Here is a 17746-nt window from a genome sequence, read left to right as displayed (position 1 = left end):
ATGGGAATCAGCCAAAGACAGCTCACAACTAATGTAACGCTACGTAACATTAACCACTTGTAAAATGTCCCATGACAGATATTTCAATAAATTATTATTTTTTTCCTTCAATCAAAATTTTCCTTTCATTTTATTTTCAGAATATAGTTACAAATAAAACATCTTTAACAATGTAGACTGAGGTTTAAATTGAATAATACCACAGAACCATTCATAAAATTCTTTGTATTACACAGGAAGATGGGTTTCACAATTTATTAACAGATGTGCTCTATTCGTGAAGTGTTATAACGTTCCTTTGGGGAGTGGGCACTTCTGACACTTAAAAGAAAGATACAAAATCTAAAGGTTAATGGATAAGAAATAGAGGTAGATGTATCCAACCTTCTAAACAGGAAGAGTGGAGGCGTTGTCCATAGCAACCAATCAGATTCTAGCTGTCATTTATCCGGTACATGATATTATTTCAAGGGAAACAGTGGAGGTAATTTCTGAAACACAAAACGCCTGATGCAGGGGTGGAACACTACATGGCAGGAGCCCACAGCAAAAATTTGGAAGGGGGGGCATGAAGTCCACCTCCCGCTGCCCCCGCTCTGCTATACCGAGCATGTACATTCGCAGCAAAGCCGTCTTGCCTTCACTGTGCTTGTGCTGAGATGACAGTGGCAGCAAAGAGGCAGTTTCTTGAAGTTCAGTAGCTAGGAGCCCCCGCTCATCTCTGAGCCCCATGGCTTGGGTTCAACCATGTGCCTCAATTTGAGCAGTGCACCTAGATTTCCACCAAAGCTTTGCAAGGCAAGGTGGCGGCATTTGCAGTGGGGCAGAGATTTGCACAGGAGAAGCAGGGGCTGGCTGGGCTGGGCGGCCGGTGGGTGTCTGCCCCCCGGGCCGGTCCCATAGTAGCCTACCTTGGGCTGGGTCACTGGGCTATCTGCATTACTTTTCCTCCTTTAAAATGTTCTTAATAGGCTGCTTAGCTGAGTCTCCCCCTCTGGGCTAAAATTTGTCAGCCCCTCCCCTGAGGAAGAGGGAGGGAGGGATTGGTCAGAGTGATGGTGTATCTGGCAAATTACTAGTTGCACTTAGTTTGGCAGAGCAGCGCAAAACAAGATTCCCTTCTGCACAGTTTAATCAATAAAATAAGATAAAGGATTGGAGAAGCCGGTGGTAACGATACTGACTACCCCAACATGGACTACTACCCCGACATGGACTACTACCACATGAGGATTATGCAGACTACTACTACAAAAAAACGACTTACCATCACCGAGATGACTTGATGTGACGACCGATGTGTTGCCGACTGTGGAAAATAACGTCACGTGAAAACGCGACTCCTCTTAAAGCGGTGATGGACGGACCCGGCTGCCATTCATCTAATGTAAGTATTATTTTAAGGGTTAGGATTAGGGGGCTAGGGTTAGGAGTTAGGGTTAGAAGTTAGGGTTAGGTTAATCTTACCTTTACAAGCCGGGTCCAACTTCTAAAGGTAAGGTTTACCCTAACCCCTAACCCTTAAAATAATACTTACATTAGATGAATGGCAGCCGGGTCCGTCCATCGCCGCTTTAAGAGGAGTCGCGTGACATCATTTTCTACAGTCGGCAACACATCAGGTCGTCACATCAAGTCATCTAGGTCATAGCTAGTTTTTTATTTTCAGGTCCGTCTAATAGTCCTCAGAATCCTCATGACGTAGTAGTCCATGTCGGGGTAGTCAGTATCGTTAAGTGGTGCTACACCCGGAGAAGCCACTTCATGTCATGCTGCCATTACTACTTCAATTTTGCACCAGCTCTGAGTTTCCAATATAGTCTGGAGCCCAAATTAGTGGATTACAGCGACAAGTCCTGATCATGTGACTGTGTGGCCTCGTCGGCCGACCCTTATAGCGCCTACACAGTTTATCCATTACATACAAGATAGTGCAAACTAGCAAAACAACTGCAAATTTGCCTTAACATTTTCAAGTGCTGATTTTATTAGGGAAACTTTGTATGATCCCGTAACTACAAAGGGAAAGGGCTTCATTTAGAGTTAAAGGTAAATCCTCCCAGAAGGTGCAATCTTGCACTTTGGTAAAATCATGTTGCACAGCAAGGGAGGGGAGGGGGGGGGGTCAAATTTAAAATGTGGCAGATTTAGAGTTAGGTGGGGAGTCTAGGTCAACTTTAAATTCAACAGTGTTTGTGTGCTATGTACAACATGAAAATTGCATTTGCACTTTTTGTATTTGTTAGAAGTAGTTACACCCCACGTGGGGTATAACCTGGAAGAACTCTATTGATACAAACAATGCACCCCCCCCCCCCCCCTCGCCCACTCCCCTGTCCACATTAACTGTGGGGTTTTTCTTTTAAAAACGTTTCACAATATCCTACTAATAGTTCTTAACTTATGTTACTATGTAAGTATAATAGATGCTTTAAAACTGGGAAGCCCGTCATCTCTTTCTTACGTAATAAATACATTATTTTATGTTTTCATGATATTATCTGACTCATATCAAGGGTAAACGGGATTCCCATAGATTGTAAGCTTGCGAGCAGCTTACAATGTATGTATTACCCAGTATTGTTTTATTAATGTTTGTTCCCAATTGTAAAGCGCAACATCAATGTTGATGATGATGATGATTCCTTACAGTAGTTAAATAGTTAACTTTACTTACTTCCAAAAGCTGGATATTCTTAGCATTAGCCACGGCGGGGAGGGAGGTGTGGACAATATTTACGACTGATTGGAGATGCTGAAGACAACCTGTCTGGAACTCCAGACTCCTCACTGTAACCAAGTGAACTCTCCGTTCGATGTTCATCTGTCGGCATTCCATGATGAAGCCTTTAAACATGTCCAGGATGCTTCGGAACTCCTCCGGTGACAGCTCCGCCTGGGCGGCGGTTATCTTTACTTTCACGCTCTCCGCTGTTTCCACCATTGTGCAGAACTTCTTGAAGCGGCCGCTGTACGTTTCAACTTGATCCATGGAGAGTTTAACAATAGAAAATATTTTCTTAACCTGAAAATGAAAATTGGAGAACATGAGAACAGCATAGATATGGAGTATACATAGCTAACTAGGAAATCAAGCCAGAGAAAGGCCCAGATTTGTTTTGAGGCCTGAGCCTAGGGAGGCCGACCCTACAAAGGCGGAAGGCTGCAAAGGAAAAGCAGGATTGCTGGTTGGTGAAGATGTATTACGTGTCAGGAAAGAGGCAGTTTCTCAAAGTTAATCATATATTTTTATTAATGAAGTTATTTATTTTATAATAGTTTTTTTTTCATGCATTCTGATGGGACATTATGTTGTACATATGCATATCCTACACTGTGTCCTCTCTGTCTGCATATGGCAAGTACCGTATAGCCAGAGAGTGCTTATACCCAGATTTAAATGAAAACTTCTCTGAGGTCTCAGGAGCCGCCTCTGCCACCAAAAAGGGTGCAAACAAGATATAAATGCAGGTAAAGATACAGCGATGGGCAAAAGAGCAGTGGATATTTATCTTCCATAAGAACAGAACGGTGCTCTGGACGTACCATGGACAGTTGATCCATCCACCATCGCTCTCCGCTTCCCACCACAAACTCCTGGCCAGGACTGAGGACAGGGTCGTGCAGACTCTTATCTCTCTCCTCCCTGTTGTTTCCTAAATACTAGCGAGGCTCCTATACATACACCTCACCAACTCCCTCTCTGCTAAATCCCTTCTCTATCCTCTCCAATCTGGCTTCTGTCCACTCAAACTGCCCTGGCCAAAGTCACCAATGATCTTCTCTCTGCCAAGTCCAAAGGCCACTTCTCCTCCTGCTGTACACTCTTCACTCCATTGGCCTTCGTGACACTGTCCTCTCTTGGATCACCTCCTATCTCTTCAACTACTTCTTTTCCATTTCTACCACTGGCATTCCGTACTCAGCCCCCTGCTCTTCTCTCAGTACACCTCCTCCCCTTGGTAAACACATCAGCTTGTTCATTCTCTGGTATCACCTCCACACCCAAATCTCCTCTGACCTCCCCCCCACCCTCCTTTCTCGAGTGTGTCAGTGGGGTTACATACCTGACTCTGGTAATCTGAATCCATTCCAAGAAGGAGCTCACAGTCAGGCCATGTTTTCTGTCCATTCCTGTTTGGCTCTCTGGGAGGTAACGTGTTCTTATCACATGCCGATTGGAGGCAGAATTTGGAAAAACAGGGTTCCTGGCTCAGACGAGATATTCTACCTATCAACAACAAGATACATCTGACTTAATAATATTAAACGTATTTCAAACATTTTGCATTAGTTGTTTTCCATCGTGACTTTGAGTTCCAGAAATATTTCTGTCCTAAAGGTCAGTAGTTTGTTCTGAATTTAACTTGAAAATGTCAGCCTATGGTCGGAGCAGAAAATTAAAGGACACCGACCTCCTATCAATATTAGAGGCTGCCTTTATATGAACTGTATTAATACTTAGAAGAATGTAGCACAAATGGATTCACAAAGAAAAACTGACATGTGAATATTTGCAAAGTATGGTATGGTGTTGTGAATACCTCCCGTAGATATATGACTATTTGGAGTTAAGGATACAAGGACACAGGGGGAATTCAATTAGCCACGAAGTGTCTCCGTAACGTCCGTGAAAAATGAGCCGAGATTTCTACCATAATTGCCGTCAATGCGTGCGGCACGATGTCCGTGCGCTAGATCACCAGCAATTGATATTCTCCCCATAGTCTTTGAATTAATTTATTTAGTGCTCTAATGAAATTAGACAATAATAAAGTGGTCTGGTTAACATTATAACAGTTACTTATGCAGTTATAACTAGAGATGCTCACTGACCCCCGTGAAGTGGTTTTGGATCTGGATAAGCTTTGTGTTTTGGTTTTGGTTTTGGCAAAACCGTCCTTGTGTGTTTTGGTTTTGGTTTTGGATTGTTTAGGAAAAATCCTAAAATATGCTAATAATACTAATTTCAAGTCACTTGCAGTCAATTTTGACCACCTCACAGGTCACAATATTATTTTCATACACTTTCGGACAAAGACTGCAGCGACCTGGCTGGATGGTAAGCTACAGAGCAATGACACAAACACACGGCAGTTCCTACCACATCTAGGACACATTGGCACACGGCAGTGGCAGAAAAGAAAAATGGGGGTCCGCCCTCCCTCCCACTCCCCGCTGTGCTGGATCTTAAATAGGAATCCAAAACTTGCGAGATCCGAGATCCGACGACGTCACAATGACGTTTTGCCTCGTTTTCAAATCCGAAAAAAGCGCAATGGTACCGATCTGATTGGTTGCTATAGGCAACATCTCCACTTTTTCAAACCCACAGTTTATTAAATATACCACCGGGAGTTTTGCCAGATAATGTCTAAACCTCTGTACAGTGTATAATGAGAGATGGACATAAATCCTGTTGTTAGTTATAATATGCAATAAGGCTGGATAAATGAACATATTATGAAGAGTTGCAGGGTACAGTCTGTAGCAGCTGCTCAGCCCTTTAAATAAATGATGTAACTGAAGAATAAATCACAGGTCAGTAATATAAATGTCAATCAGTAGCACAAAACTTCACTGGTGCCCGTTTGACTAGCTGGCACATGCAATGCGACAGTGGCAGGGCAAATGCAGCCGTCAGCTACTCGTTAATGTATCGTTAGAGTTACAGATGACGATCTCGCAGATATCACCAACAGATGGGACATACATAAAATGACTGCGTGTAAAATCCATTTCCAAATATCATTTTGCAAATATAAGCATGCATTCTGTGCCACCGTGCTAAATAACAAGGGGAAATTATCAATGTTTACTTTTTCAGAGTAAAGTAGATAAACCCGTCTTGCCTCTTGAAGATAGGCAACTTTTCACCAAGAAGAAGAATACATTAGGCATTGTGCAACACAGACCACAAACCAGGGAACTAAGGACGACTAGTGCGAACACACAAAAATGCATTTATACACTTACTGGCAACTCAAAATACAGACGTGGAATTTTAAGATATGTACAATTTTATTATATAGAAACATCCAGCGCAAAAACACATCCATCATCATCGTAAACTTGCCTCTAAAAGGCGTATCTAAAAGTCAAATTTGGACACATCTCAGTGGTCGTGGTTGAATCGCATCTCAAAGCACAAGTGAGCGCTAGGATAAAATGTGCCACAACTTATGGGCATGCGCAGTGCTACAAAGTTTACGCACTTTTATCTTGGCGCATGTGGACTTATGTCCACCTTCAAATCAGGCCCTATATGTCTTAAGCTGGCTCTGAAGTAGATCTGGGGGTAAATGTATCAAGCTGAGAGCTTTCCGGCAGGTTTGAAAAACCAATCAGATTCTAGCTATCATTTATTTAGTACATTCTACAAAATGAAAGCTAGAATCTGATTGGTTGCTATAGGCAACATCTCCACTTTTCAAACCCACCGGAAAACTCTCAGCTTGATACATTTACCCCATTGCTCTCATTACTTTCAAATTTTAAATACAGGAAATTTCTCACTAACAAGGGATTCCCATCCCATTTGTGAATGAAGCCCGACTGGCAGCGGAAGTATAGGAGAAACAGGCTTATACTTTCTTTATCTCCCCAGAACCTGTACTCCCACAGTCAGTCACAACAGTCCTCGTACAGTCACTGCATGAGAAGGTGCACGGAGACTGTTCTGTGTATGACAGGACGCCATGTAATCACATACTTGCCAAAAATTCGGGTAGGTCTCCCGGACTCCCGGGAGAGCAGGCAAATATCCCGCAAACGGCATCTTGCTGTCAAAATGACGCGATTCGCGGTGAATCGCGTCATTCTGGCCTGCCCCCGCTACAAAAATGACATTTTGTAGCCGGGGGCGGGGCCAAGATGACGCCCCCACCCCTCCCGCCCTCCAACCACGCCCTCCTGCCTGGGATCTCCCGGAAAGAAGTTTAAAAAGGTTGGCAAGTATGTGTAATCAGTGTATAAGTGGGTGATACTGGGACCAAGATGCTGAGAAGGAAGAGGGGGTATGCAGTGGGCTTGGAGCCAGCACGGGATATTAGATCTCTGTGTCTATTACTAGAATCCTTACACTTGAAACCAGGTTTTCATCTCACCCCATGGGATGAATATCCAATGCTCACACAACTTAATACGTGGAAAGGTTTACAAAATACGTTATTGTGTGTATTGTGAGAAGAGTTTCTGGGAAGAGTCACAGGTTATCCTGTATATTTTAAAAAGCTGGACTAGTCATGTTGTTTTTGCCCAGGAATCACCAATCGTTTAAAGCATCTTTTCAAACCCTGACTTTTTTTTTCTTTTTACAAAATTATGACATTTCTCTTCATATCATCATTTGGTAAAGGTGACAAACCTATTGTGTGCTCAAATCCATCCACAATGGCTCTTATGTGAAGGTCAAACTCATGTTTAGGAGGATATACGCAGAAGCTCTTTGACTTAGTTGATGACCTACAAAAGAAACACATAATTTAACTCTATGTCAGAGTGTGGCTCTCCAGCTGTTGTGGAACTACAACTTTCAGCATGCCCTGCCTGCTTTTGGGAGTCACAGTCTCCGCTGGAGAGCTGCATGTTGTTCACCTCTGCTCTAGGGCATGACAATAAAATGGATAGTCATATGACCCCTATGATTCATACCTCCCAGAACCTTTCTCATCTTCATCGTTAACGCTTTCATCCTCGCTGCGTTCTTCAGAATCTAGAATACGAGAACAGATCATTACATATATTACACCTGTATTTCAGGCAGACAGCACTATAAATCCAGAGAGTTAGGTGGTGACACTAAGAATAATGTGATAGATTGAGCTCTGCGTGAATCCCATAGAAACACAGACAGCGGAGCAGTGGGATCCGCTCAACTCATATAGATCAACCATTTAAACAACAAGATTGTGTCATTAAAGTTCCACTGGACCTATAATATAAATTGCTTTATATAAGATATAAATGTAAAACTTTCAGGAGCTGTACACAAGTAAAGCAAAGTTGTCTACTCTCCTTGAATGTCGAGTAGACTGTGGAATAAGGGGTAGAATTCCTGGACTCTCGAGAGGGCAGTTATTTCTACCACAAGGGGCAGCACAGTGGCCTGGTGGTTAGCACTTCTGCCTCACAGCACTGGGGTCATGAGTTCGATTCCCGACCATGGCCTTATCTGTGTGGAGTTTGTATGTTCTCCCTGTGTTTGCGTGGGTTTCCTCCAGGTGCTCCGGTTTCCTCCCACACTCCAAAAAACATACTGGTAGGTTGCTTAGCTGCTATCAAAATTGACCCTAGTCTCTCCCTCTCTGTCTGTCTGTCTGTGGGTGTGTCTATATTAGGGAATTTAGACTGTAAGCTCCAATGAGGCAGGAACTGATGTGAATGAGTTTTCTGTACAGCACTGCGGAATTAGTAGCGCTATATAAATAAATGATAATGATAATGATGAAGGGTGCTTTGCCTGCCTGCAAGGTGGGCGGGACTTCCCGCCATGACACAACTTGCAGGGTTGGCCGCATTTTGCGCATGTGCACAAAAATTTCCACCAAAAAGCAAAGATTCATCAAAAATTCTTTACAAGAATATGATACGCATAAGGGGCCTGATTAAGGAAAGTAAGGCAGAAAAATTAGTAAGTTTTCTCCTGGACAAAACCATGTTACAATACAAGGGGTGCATTTAGCTTATTATTTAGCCAGTAAGTTAAATACTGGCTCTTTTTTCATGTAGCACACAGACACTTGATAGCTTTATGTTTACACTGAAATGTAAAGTTGATCTAGGACACGCCCTACCCTAACTATAAATCTGTCCCCGCATTTTAAATGTACCTCTCCCTCCAATGCAACATAGTTTTGCCAAGGTGCAAAGTTACTCATTTTTTTTGCTTTATTTTCCTTAATGAATCAGGCCCAAGATGTTAATGTAAAATACAGTCAGTAAATGGAGAGTTCCGATATCATTGCTTTTGATTGGTGAATGTGATCACATTTTTGTTCTTTAGGAAAACGTGTGTATTGCAAGGAACGGCGTATGCCTAATAATAGTAAATTATTATGGTGACAGAACTAATCAGTAAATACACTTATAATGTACAGTAGATGAGGCATTATTCCACATACATGCTGAAACAAGTGGTTCAAAGACAAGGAGTAGATTTATTAAAGCTTTCAAAACAAAAAAGTGTAGGTATTGCCTATAGCAACCAATCAGCTTCTAGCTCTCATTTACTAGACACTACTAGATAAATGATAGCTGCAATCTGATTGGCTGCTATGGGCAACACCTCCACTAAACTGTCCCTTGTGTGTTACATGTCTGTGGTAGGGAAATTACATTATAAGCTCCACTGGGACGGGAACAGATTTGCCTGAATAATATCTTTCTGACTATACATAATAAAACCCTACGTAATATTTTATGCTATATACCAGTGATGGCTAACCTGTGACACTCCAGGGGGTAAATGTATCAAGCTGAGAGTTTTCCGGAGGGTTTGAAAAACCAATCAGATTCTAGCTATCATTTATGTAGTACATTCTACAAAATGATAGCTAGAATCTGATTGGTTGCTATAGGCAACATCTCCACTTTTCAAACCCGCCGGAAAACTCTCAGCTTGATACATTTACCCCCAGGTGTTTGTGAAACTACAAGTCCCAGCATGCTCTGCCAGCTATCAGCTAGTTATCTACTGGCAAAGCATGCTGGGGCTTGTAGTTTCACAACACCTGGAGTGTCATAGGTTAGCCATCACTGTTATATACTGTCACACACTATAAACATTTTTATAATACAGAAACGTTTGTTTGGCAGTTTATGGCTGCACTAAAATCAGGACATCTGGGCACACGTTGATCTATTTCCTAATGAGCTGGAAAGAAACGTTTCCTGTGTCTTCTGGGGTAAATGGTGCATTGGAAAGCCCGGGCTGTTTGGGGAATGCAAAGTCTAATGAAAAATGAGGAAGCAGAGGTGACATCCATTTATCTCACAACGAAAACACCAGATACAGATTTAAAGGCAGATGTTTCATGCTAATCCCAAACTAAAGTAATCAATCCTCTGTGTCTTCTGACTTCATGTTTCACTCCGTATAAATCCCAACTGGATGTGAGTACAGAGAAGGGTTAACCCTGGCAGCTGTCAGGTTATATCATTAACCTTTCTACCAGCGGACAGTGGGGACTGTAGTTTGACTAAACTAAGCTTGAAATGCAAAATTAAAGTGGAACAGTATTATCTTTATACATGGCATATATTCTAAATAGAGATAATGGTAACACGATGTGTGAAGAAAGATGGTATTGTTATTTCTAAGATTACAAAGCCATCAACAGAACTGCATCAATATACATCTCCTCACAGCTCAACACCTCCGTTCTGCACAAGATCTGCATCTCTCATCCACTCTCATCATTCCCTCCCATTCCCGGTTACAGGACTGTGTTCTGGCTGCACCCACTTTGTGGAATTCCCTCCCATTCCTGGTTACAGGACTGTTTTCGGGCTGCACCCACTTTGTGGAATTTCCTCCCTCGCACAATAAGACTTTCCTCTAGTCTTCAAATCTTCAAGCACTCTCTGAAAACCCACCTCTTCAGGCACACTTATAATATTCCTCAACCACCCTCTTAACCTCCCTAAATTACAATCTGGCTGGACCAAAATGTAATATGTAACACTTACCCTCATGTATCAAACTCCCAATTGTAAAGCGCTACAGAATTTGCTGACACTATATAAATAAATGAAGATAACGCACATGATTTTAATCTGTTCATTGAACAACTTTATGAATTGTATAAACTTAGTACACTCAAGACAACGGGGAACAGGTAAATGTTTGTTTATTTAAGGGATAATTCCACCTAAGACATTTTCTTTGCTAACATTCCCACTTTACCTGTCTAGCAGAAATGTGGAGGTCTAAGGACTAAGGACACCCCCAGTACTAGAGAACTAGCCCCAGCAGATTCCGCAAAGACTTCCTTGTTACCACATTGACAACCAGTTCTTAATGGACGATCCGGGGGCCCGTCTACTAATTGCCAGTATTAGAAACCTAATCAGCACAATATTCCTGCTTCTCCTTGTGCACAACGTTAGGAGTAGTGTTTAAGCACTGGTGTGGCGACTTCTCCCAAACTGCGTGGATTACAGCCACAGTTCTGTTAGATGAGGGGGGGGGGTAGAAATTTAATGAGGAAAGTGTTCTTGCTGCACTTTTAAACAAACGGTTGTTCACTAAAGGTGTTTGTATGCTATTGACTACAGGTTACAACACTCACTTATCGATCTCAAGATAAAAATAAACACAATAGCTGCTCACACCCTAGCGAAGCATTTAAAAACAAAATAGATTGTAATACTGTGATGCCCACAGTTATATACAACAATGTCTGACAAAATCTGAGGCTTATGCTGATTTGGATCTCTTAGAGCTAAATATGCAAATTTTCCATACGCATCTAGCGACGGAGCCTGTAAATGGCAGCACGTGTGGAAAAGAACACAGGGAGAGTGCTTAGAAATGACATCTCCCAGACTGTCTTGGGGCGGGACAGAGTTCGGAGACACACAGAGGCTGTCAGGGGCTGGAAAACTGCGTGTAAAGCTGGGAAAGGAGAGGAGGAGCTAGAGAGCTGAGCGGACGTGGTGTGAGAGAAACTGGGGGCCAGAAACCAGAGCCATTGAGAGAGGGAGAATTGGAGAAAGCTGCGCTGTGGAACCAGGAGTCTGGTTCATTACTCAGAGGTACAGTCAAGGAGAGGATGGAACTACAGGAAAAGTTTAGGAGTGTGAGGAAGAGTGGGGGAGACTGACAGACACCATTTCTGAGAGGAGCCGTGCTGAAAATTGTGTGTTATTACTGCTAGTTTTTATGCTCTTCCAAGCCCAGTGATTCAAGTGAGATGTGTTATTTCTTTATCCATCTGAATTGAATATACGTTCCCAAAGTCTTGGATCATGTGAGCAAGGATCTCGAGCTTTTATACTACAGGATACCAAAGATTTGGACATTAATTACTGCATTACAGTCTTGTTGCATGATTTTTGTATTGCACTGTTTGAGCAAGTTTAAGGGCTAGATTTACTAAGCTGCGGGTTTGAAAAAGTGGGGATGTTGCCTATAGCAACCAATCAGATTCTAGCTGTCATTTTGTAGAAGGTACTAAATAAATGAAAGCCAGAATCTGATTGGTTGCTATAGGCAACATCCCCACTTTTTCAAACCCGCAGTTTAGTAAATCTAGCCCCAAGTGTCTCAGCAGCTTATGTTTATCGTGTAATTAGACCATGTTATATGGTTTCTAGCAACTACTAGTGTTTAGCTGGTGAATCTAGTGATAAGTGGGCCAGAGATACCTCTTAGTTTAATAAGGCCTGGAAGGCAAAAAAAGGAGACACACTCTCGATAATATAAAACATTGTCTATCTATATTGTTGTTGCGCTTATCTCATTGTACTGAAAATCCTGCTTGATACGCTCATTTGACCCTGTGAAGACCAGCTTGAAGAACCGCTATTTGATTTGTGTGTCTGTGGTCATAGGTAGTGGGTGAGCAAAGGCTTCCCTTAGTCTCCCTCTGGGTTGCAGATTTCCTGGACATTACCCAACGAAGACGCCACGTGTTTCTGACTAAGGTGGGGGCACTGCACAGGCGAGACAACGGTGAGAGCTACAATTCGACTACAAACACCTCTTCCATGGGCTCACCTGGGAAAAGGGTGTTACATGAAGATTTGGTGCTTGCATCTCCCAAAATGGGACTGGTAACAAGGGAGCATTGTCTAGAAATAAAGTATTGATGGAATAAAGCTCATAGGATTTTCTGGTGAGTAAATATACCTGGTGCCTCTCACCTACACACAGTGAAAGCGGCCATTTTGTAGGCTGAAGCCATATTTATAGGAATGCGGCCTATCAATTCACTAGGAACCTGTGACAGGAATCACATGGTACAATAACGTTTACCAGAGAGATCCATCTGTTCTTGCTTAAAAGTGACTTCCTTCTTGACTCCGGGCTCCTTGGGCTTTCCGATGGCACTTAATGCATCTTTCTGAGGTAAAATGTCAGATGCTGACGTAGGTCGTGTGGTAATGTGCTGCCTGACATCTGTCGGAGACTGTAGTACCAAGTTCACTTCAAACACTGGCATGGCCTCCGGCTTCCGTCTTATGTCACTCAGCTCCTAAAACCAACAAGATAACAACCGCACTGAGAAAGGGCTATATTCATATTCAATTTGTTACAATAAATATATCTAACATCCTATGTTAAGTGCAATTGGATAAGAACACTCAAAATACATTCGGCTCAATTGTAATCTGATCTTTAAAAAGGTCGTTGGAACAAGACTATGGTAGCAGCCATTTTGTTTTGCTACACACTTCAGAAATAGATGAAATAGCCAAGAATATAAATGATGTAGCCAGTTACAGATCAATTTACAAGTAAAAAAGACATTGCCGTCAAAGATAGATGAACCAGATTTCTACAGGAAGTATGTTCTGTAGACAATGAGATAAAAGTGGAACTGTACAGCGTAACTGAAACATGAATCTCTGGGAGACTCGCGAATTTCGCGGAGTCCTCCTGGTAGAGTAGATTACACTCCTGAATCTCAGCAAAATGTTCAGGGCCATGATGAGGCAAATCGTGTTGAGGGAGCAAGTCAAACAAGTAGGTAAGTATGAAAGAATGCCATCCAACAAAGAACGTCTGGCAACCATGAAGCATGGGGGCTCAGGTAAAGGCTCGTTTTGAGGCTGGACAGTTTGCATCATTGAGGGAACAATTAATTCTGAATCATACCAGCAAACCATAGAATGTTGGGTTAACCGTCTGTCAGCTTAAACTTAAAAGAATGTGGCTCAAGTAGACGACACTTGACCTACGCCAATTTTTGTGTGTGTAAGAAATGCAATTCTGAACTGCACATGTGAACCAAAAATGAGTAAACATATATCCATATCTAGATTTTTGCATCCCCTTATAGGTGCGCACTTGAATTTCATTGGTTGCTGTTATCGTTGGTGGAAAAGTGTGATAAGGGTAGGGGGTAGGGCTACACAGTGCACTGTCTAAAATAATAGCCATGCCATGCCCCTCGCATGCTGGTCATGCGTACTCTGGTGGCGTTGGCAAAGAAAATATCTCCTCCCTTACCTGGAGAGGTGGGAGGGGGTGCAGTCGGCGCAGGCAAAGATAGGTTGAGTAGAGTACAGTAAAGGCAGGTTCACGTAACTGCGACACAATAAGACTAGACATGCCCGCATATACGCATTAAGGGGGCGCATCTTTGGCATGTTCTAGAGGGCTGGTGCGACTTTACGCAATGTTGTTGACCGTGGCCATTAGCAGCACTATCTAGCCGTGTATTGGCCCCTCTAGCCGACAGCACTTAAATCATTAACGTTGCGGTTGACTATCCTCATGACTTAATTGACATTTACATCTGGAATACTATGTCATGAGATATGTTCAATACAACACAACTATGTAAGTACGCTTTTTTTTGCAGATGTTGTTTCCTCCATGTATTCAGTATGCAAATGCTTTAATCTCTAAGTGATCACCTTTGTGCATTGAAATGACTGCGTTAAAGTCTCAACCGTACAACAAATGAAATATTAGCTGGCTCTGAAGCGAGGACCATTCAAAGCATCAATCCATTAAAGCAAATAGGATATAGGCCAAACTACGTCCAAGTTGATGCGTGGGATTATTTAAAACACATGTGAAATATCTGGTTCAAGTATCTGCTGCTACAGGAGGCGTCTCTAGCTATGAAGTCTAAAGGCTCACGTACGTCTCCAACAAAGATGGTGAATGTTAACCTAATGCATTTGATAAAGACTTGAAAACAGTGATTTTTTTTTTATTGTGTTATGTGTTTAACCAGACAATGTTTATTTTTTATTATGCATCAGATAAAGATCGGATTCTATTTAAGGTATAGATAATATTCGTAAGAGTACACAAACTTTCTATCAATATTGTACCAGCAGAAAAAAGTATTTTAATTTAAACTTACCTTAAGCCTAGCAATGTCTGACACCGCTGTGTTTTGGACTTTATCAGGAGTCCCGTTATCTTTCATTAAAGAGGAATCCAGATTAATATTCTTTTCATCACTGTATGAAAAATAAGGGACATTTACAAACATACATATACAAATATATTAACCAAAACTACTTTATGCTTAGTAAAGTACTGCAAAGTGTTGAAATATTTATATACAATGGGCCTGTTTCATTAAAGAATGTAAATGCCGATATGCGCTGTATTTTGTGTAAAATCTCTCTGTGCACACCCAGGCCCGGAATATACGCCAGTGAATGAAGCAACATCCAATTAAGCTTCCCTTATGACAGCCTACAATTTCAGGGTTGGAGTGGGGAGAAGAATGGGCGCATGTACGTATTAATGTACAGTAAGGGAGTGCCAAGCTCAAGAGCACGCAGCAGCGTCCGATTCAAGCTTTGGACATCTCAAAGGTGCGTGAATTTCAGTTGTATGCACCAGTTACAGGTCAGGTGTAAGTACTGAATGATAGTAAAGACTGACGCGAATGGGTAGGGTAGGTGTGAGGGTGTATTATTGTGAGTAGTATAGGTGTGAGGTTGTATTTCTGTGGGTAGTATAGGTGGAAGTAAGGTAGGTGTGAGGGTGTATTAGTGTGAGTAGTATAGGTGGGAGTAGGGTAGGTGTGAGGGTGTATTATTGTGAGTAGTATAGGTGGGAGTAGGGTAGGTGTGAGGGTGTATTATTGTGAGTAGTATAGGTGTGAGGGTGTATCAGTGTGAGTAGTATAGGTGGAAGTAAGGTAGGTGTGAGGGTGTATCAGTGTGAGTAGTATAGGTGGAAGTAAGGTAGGTGTGAGGGTGTATCAGTGTGGATAGTATAGGTGGGAGTAGGGTAGGTGTGAGGGTGTATTATTGTGAGTAGTATAGGTGTGAGGGTGTATCAGTGTGAGTAGTATAGGTGGAAGTAAGGTAGGTGTGAGGGTGTATCAGTGTGAGTAGTATAGGTGGGAGTAGGGTAGGTGTGAGGGTGTATTAGTGTGGGTAGTATAGGTGGAAGTAAGGTAGGTGTGAGGGTGTATTAGTGTGGGTAGTATAGGTGGAAGTAAGGTAGGTGTGAGGGTGTATTAGTGTGAGTAGTATAGGTGGGAGTAGGGTAGGTGTGAGGGTGTATTAGTGTGAGTAGTATAGGTGGGAGTAGGGTAGGTGTGAGGGTGTATTAGTGTGAGTAGTATAGGTGAGAGTAGGGTAGGTGTGATGGTGTATTAGTGTGAGTAGTATAGGTGGAAGTAGGGTAGGTGTGAGGGTGTATTAGTGTGAGTAGTATAGGTGGGAGTAGGGTAGGTGTGAGGGTGTATTAGTGTGAGTAGTATAGGTGGGAGTAGGGTAGGTGTGAGGGTGTATTAGTGTGAGTAGTATAGGTGAGAGTAGGGTAGGTGTGATGGTGTACCAGTGTGGGTAGTATAGGGGGTAGTAGGGTAGGTGTGAGGGTGTATTAGTGTGAGTAGTATAGGTGGAAGTAGGGTAGGTGTGAGGGTGTATTAGTGTGAGTAGTATAGGTGGGAGTAGGGTAGGTGTGAGGGTGTATTAGTGTGGGTAGTATAGGTGGAAGTAAGGTAGGTGTGAGGGTGTATTAGTGTGAGTAGTATAGGTGGGAGTAGGGTAGGTGTGAGGGTGTATTAGTGTGAGTAGTATAGGTGAGAGTAGGGTAGGTGTGATGGTGTACCAGTGTGGGTAATATAGGGGGTAGTAGGGTAGGTGTGAGGGTTTATTAGTGTGAGTAGTATAGGTGGAAGTAGGGTAGGTGTGAGGGTGTATTAATGTGGATAGTATAGGTGGGAATAGGGTAGGTGAGAGGGTGTATTAGTGTGAGTAGTATAGGTGTGAGGGTGTATTTGTGTGGGTAGTATAGGTGGAAGTAAGGTAGGTGTGAGGGTGTATCAGTGTGAATAGTACAGCTGGAAGTAGGGTAGGTGTGAGGGTGTATTAGTGTGGGTAGTATAGGTGGAAGTAAGGTAGGTGTGAGGGTGTATTAGTGTGAGTAGTATAGGTGGGAGTAGGGTAGGTGTGAGGGTGTATTAGTGTTAGTAGTATAGGTGGGAGTAGGGTAGGTGTGAGGGTGTATTAGTGTGAGTAGTATAAGTGAGAGTAGGGTAGGTGTGATGGTGTACCAGTGTGGGTAGTATAGGGGGGAGTAGGATAGGTGTGAGGGTGTATTAGTGTGGATAGTATAGGTGGGAGTAGGGTAGGTAAGAGGGTGTATTAGTGTGGATAGTATAGGTGGGAGTAGGGTAGGTAAGAGGGTGTATTAGTGTGAGTAGTATAGGTGTGAGGGTGTATTAGTGTGGGTAGTATAGGTGGAAGTAAGGTAGGTGTGAGGGTGTATCAGTGTGAGTAGTATAGGTGGGAGTAGGGTAGGTGTGAGGGTGTATTAGTGTGAGTAGTATAGGTGGAAGTAAGGTAGGTGTGAGGGTGTATTAGTGTGAGTAGTATAGGTGGGAGTAGGGTAGGTGTGAGGGTGTATTAGTGTTAGTAGTATAGGTGGGAGTAGGGTAGGTGTGAGGGTGTATTAGTGTGAGTAGTATAGGTGAGAGTAGGGTAGGTGTGATGGTGTATTAGTGTGAGTAGTATAGGTGTGAGGGTGTATTAGTGTGGGTAGTATAGGTGGAAGTAAGCTAGGTGTGAGGGTGTATCAGTGTTAGTAGTATAGGTG

General features: G+C 42.6%; 1 protein-coding gene across 1 annotated transcript in view; it reads right to left on the bottom strand.

Annotated features, from left to right (window-relative positions):
- The window catches only part of DNAH14 (dynein axonemal heavy chain 14), a 182769-nt gene that overhangs the window by 131855 nt on the left and 33168 nt on the right, over positions 1 to 17746 (bottom strand). Inside the window, exons 12-17 of the mRNA XM_075200978.1 lie at positions 15045 to 15144; positions 12980 to 13199; positions 7654 to 7714; positions 7367 to 7464; positions 4068 to 4231; positions 2678 to 3025 (exon numbers count right to left, since the gene is read on the bottom strand). Of these exons, the coding sequence (XP_075057079.1) occupies positions 2678 to 3025; positions 4068 to 4231; positions 7367 to 7464; positions 7654 to 7714; positions 12980 to 13199; positions 15045 to 15144 (991 nt within the window). The remainder of the gene's footprint in view (positions 1 to 2677; positions 3026 to 4067; positions 4232 to 7366; positions 7465 to 7653; positions 7715 to 12979; positions 13200 to 15044; positions 15145 to 17746) is intronic.

This window comes from Mixophyes fleayi, chromosome 3 (genome assembly GCF_038048845.1).
Source record: "Mixophyes fleayi isolate aMixFle1 chromosome 3, aMixFle1.hap1, whole genome shotgun sequence".
Classification (NCBI taxonomy): Eukaryota; Metazoa; Chordata; class Amphibia; order Anura; family Limnodynastidae; genus Mixophyes; species Mixophyes fleayi.
The sequence above is the reverse complement of the archived record's forward strand: the minus strand, read 5'-3'. Positions and strand labels throughout refer to the sequence as shown.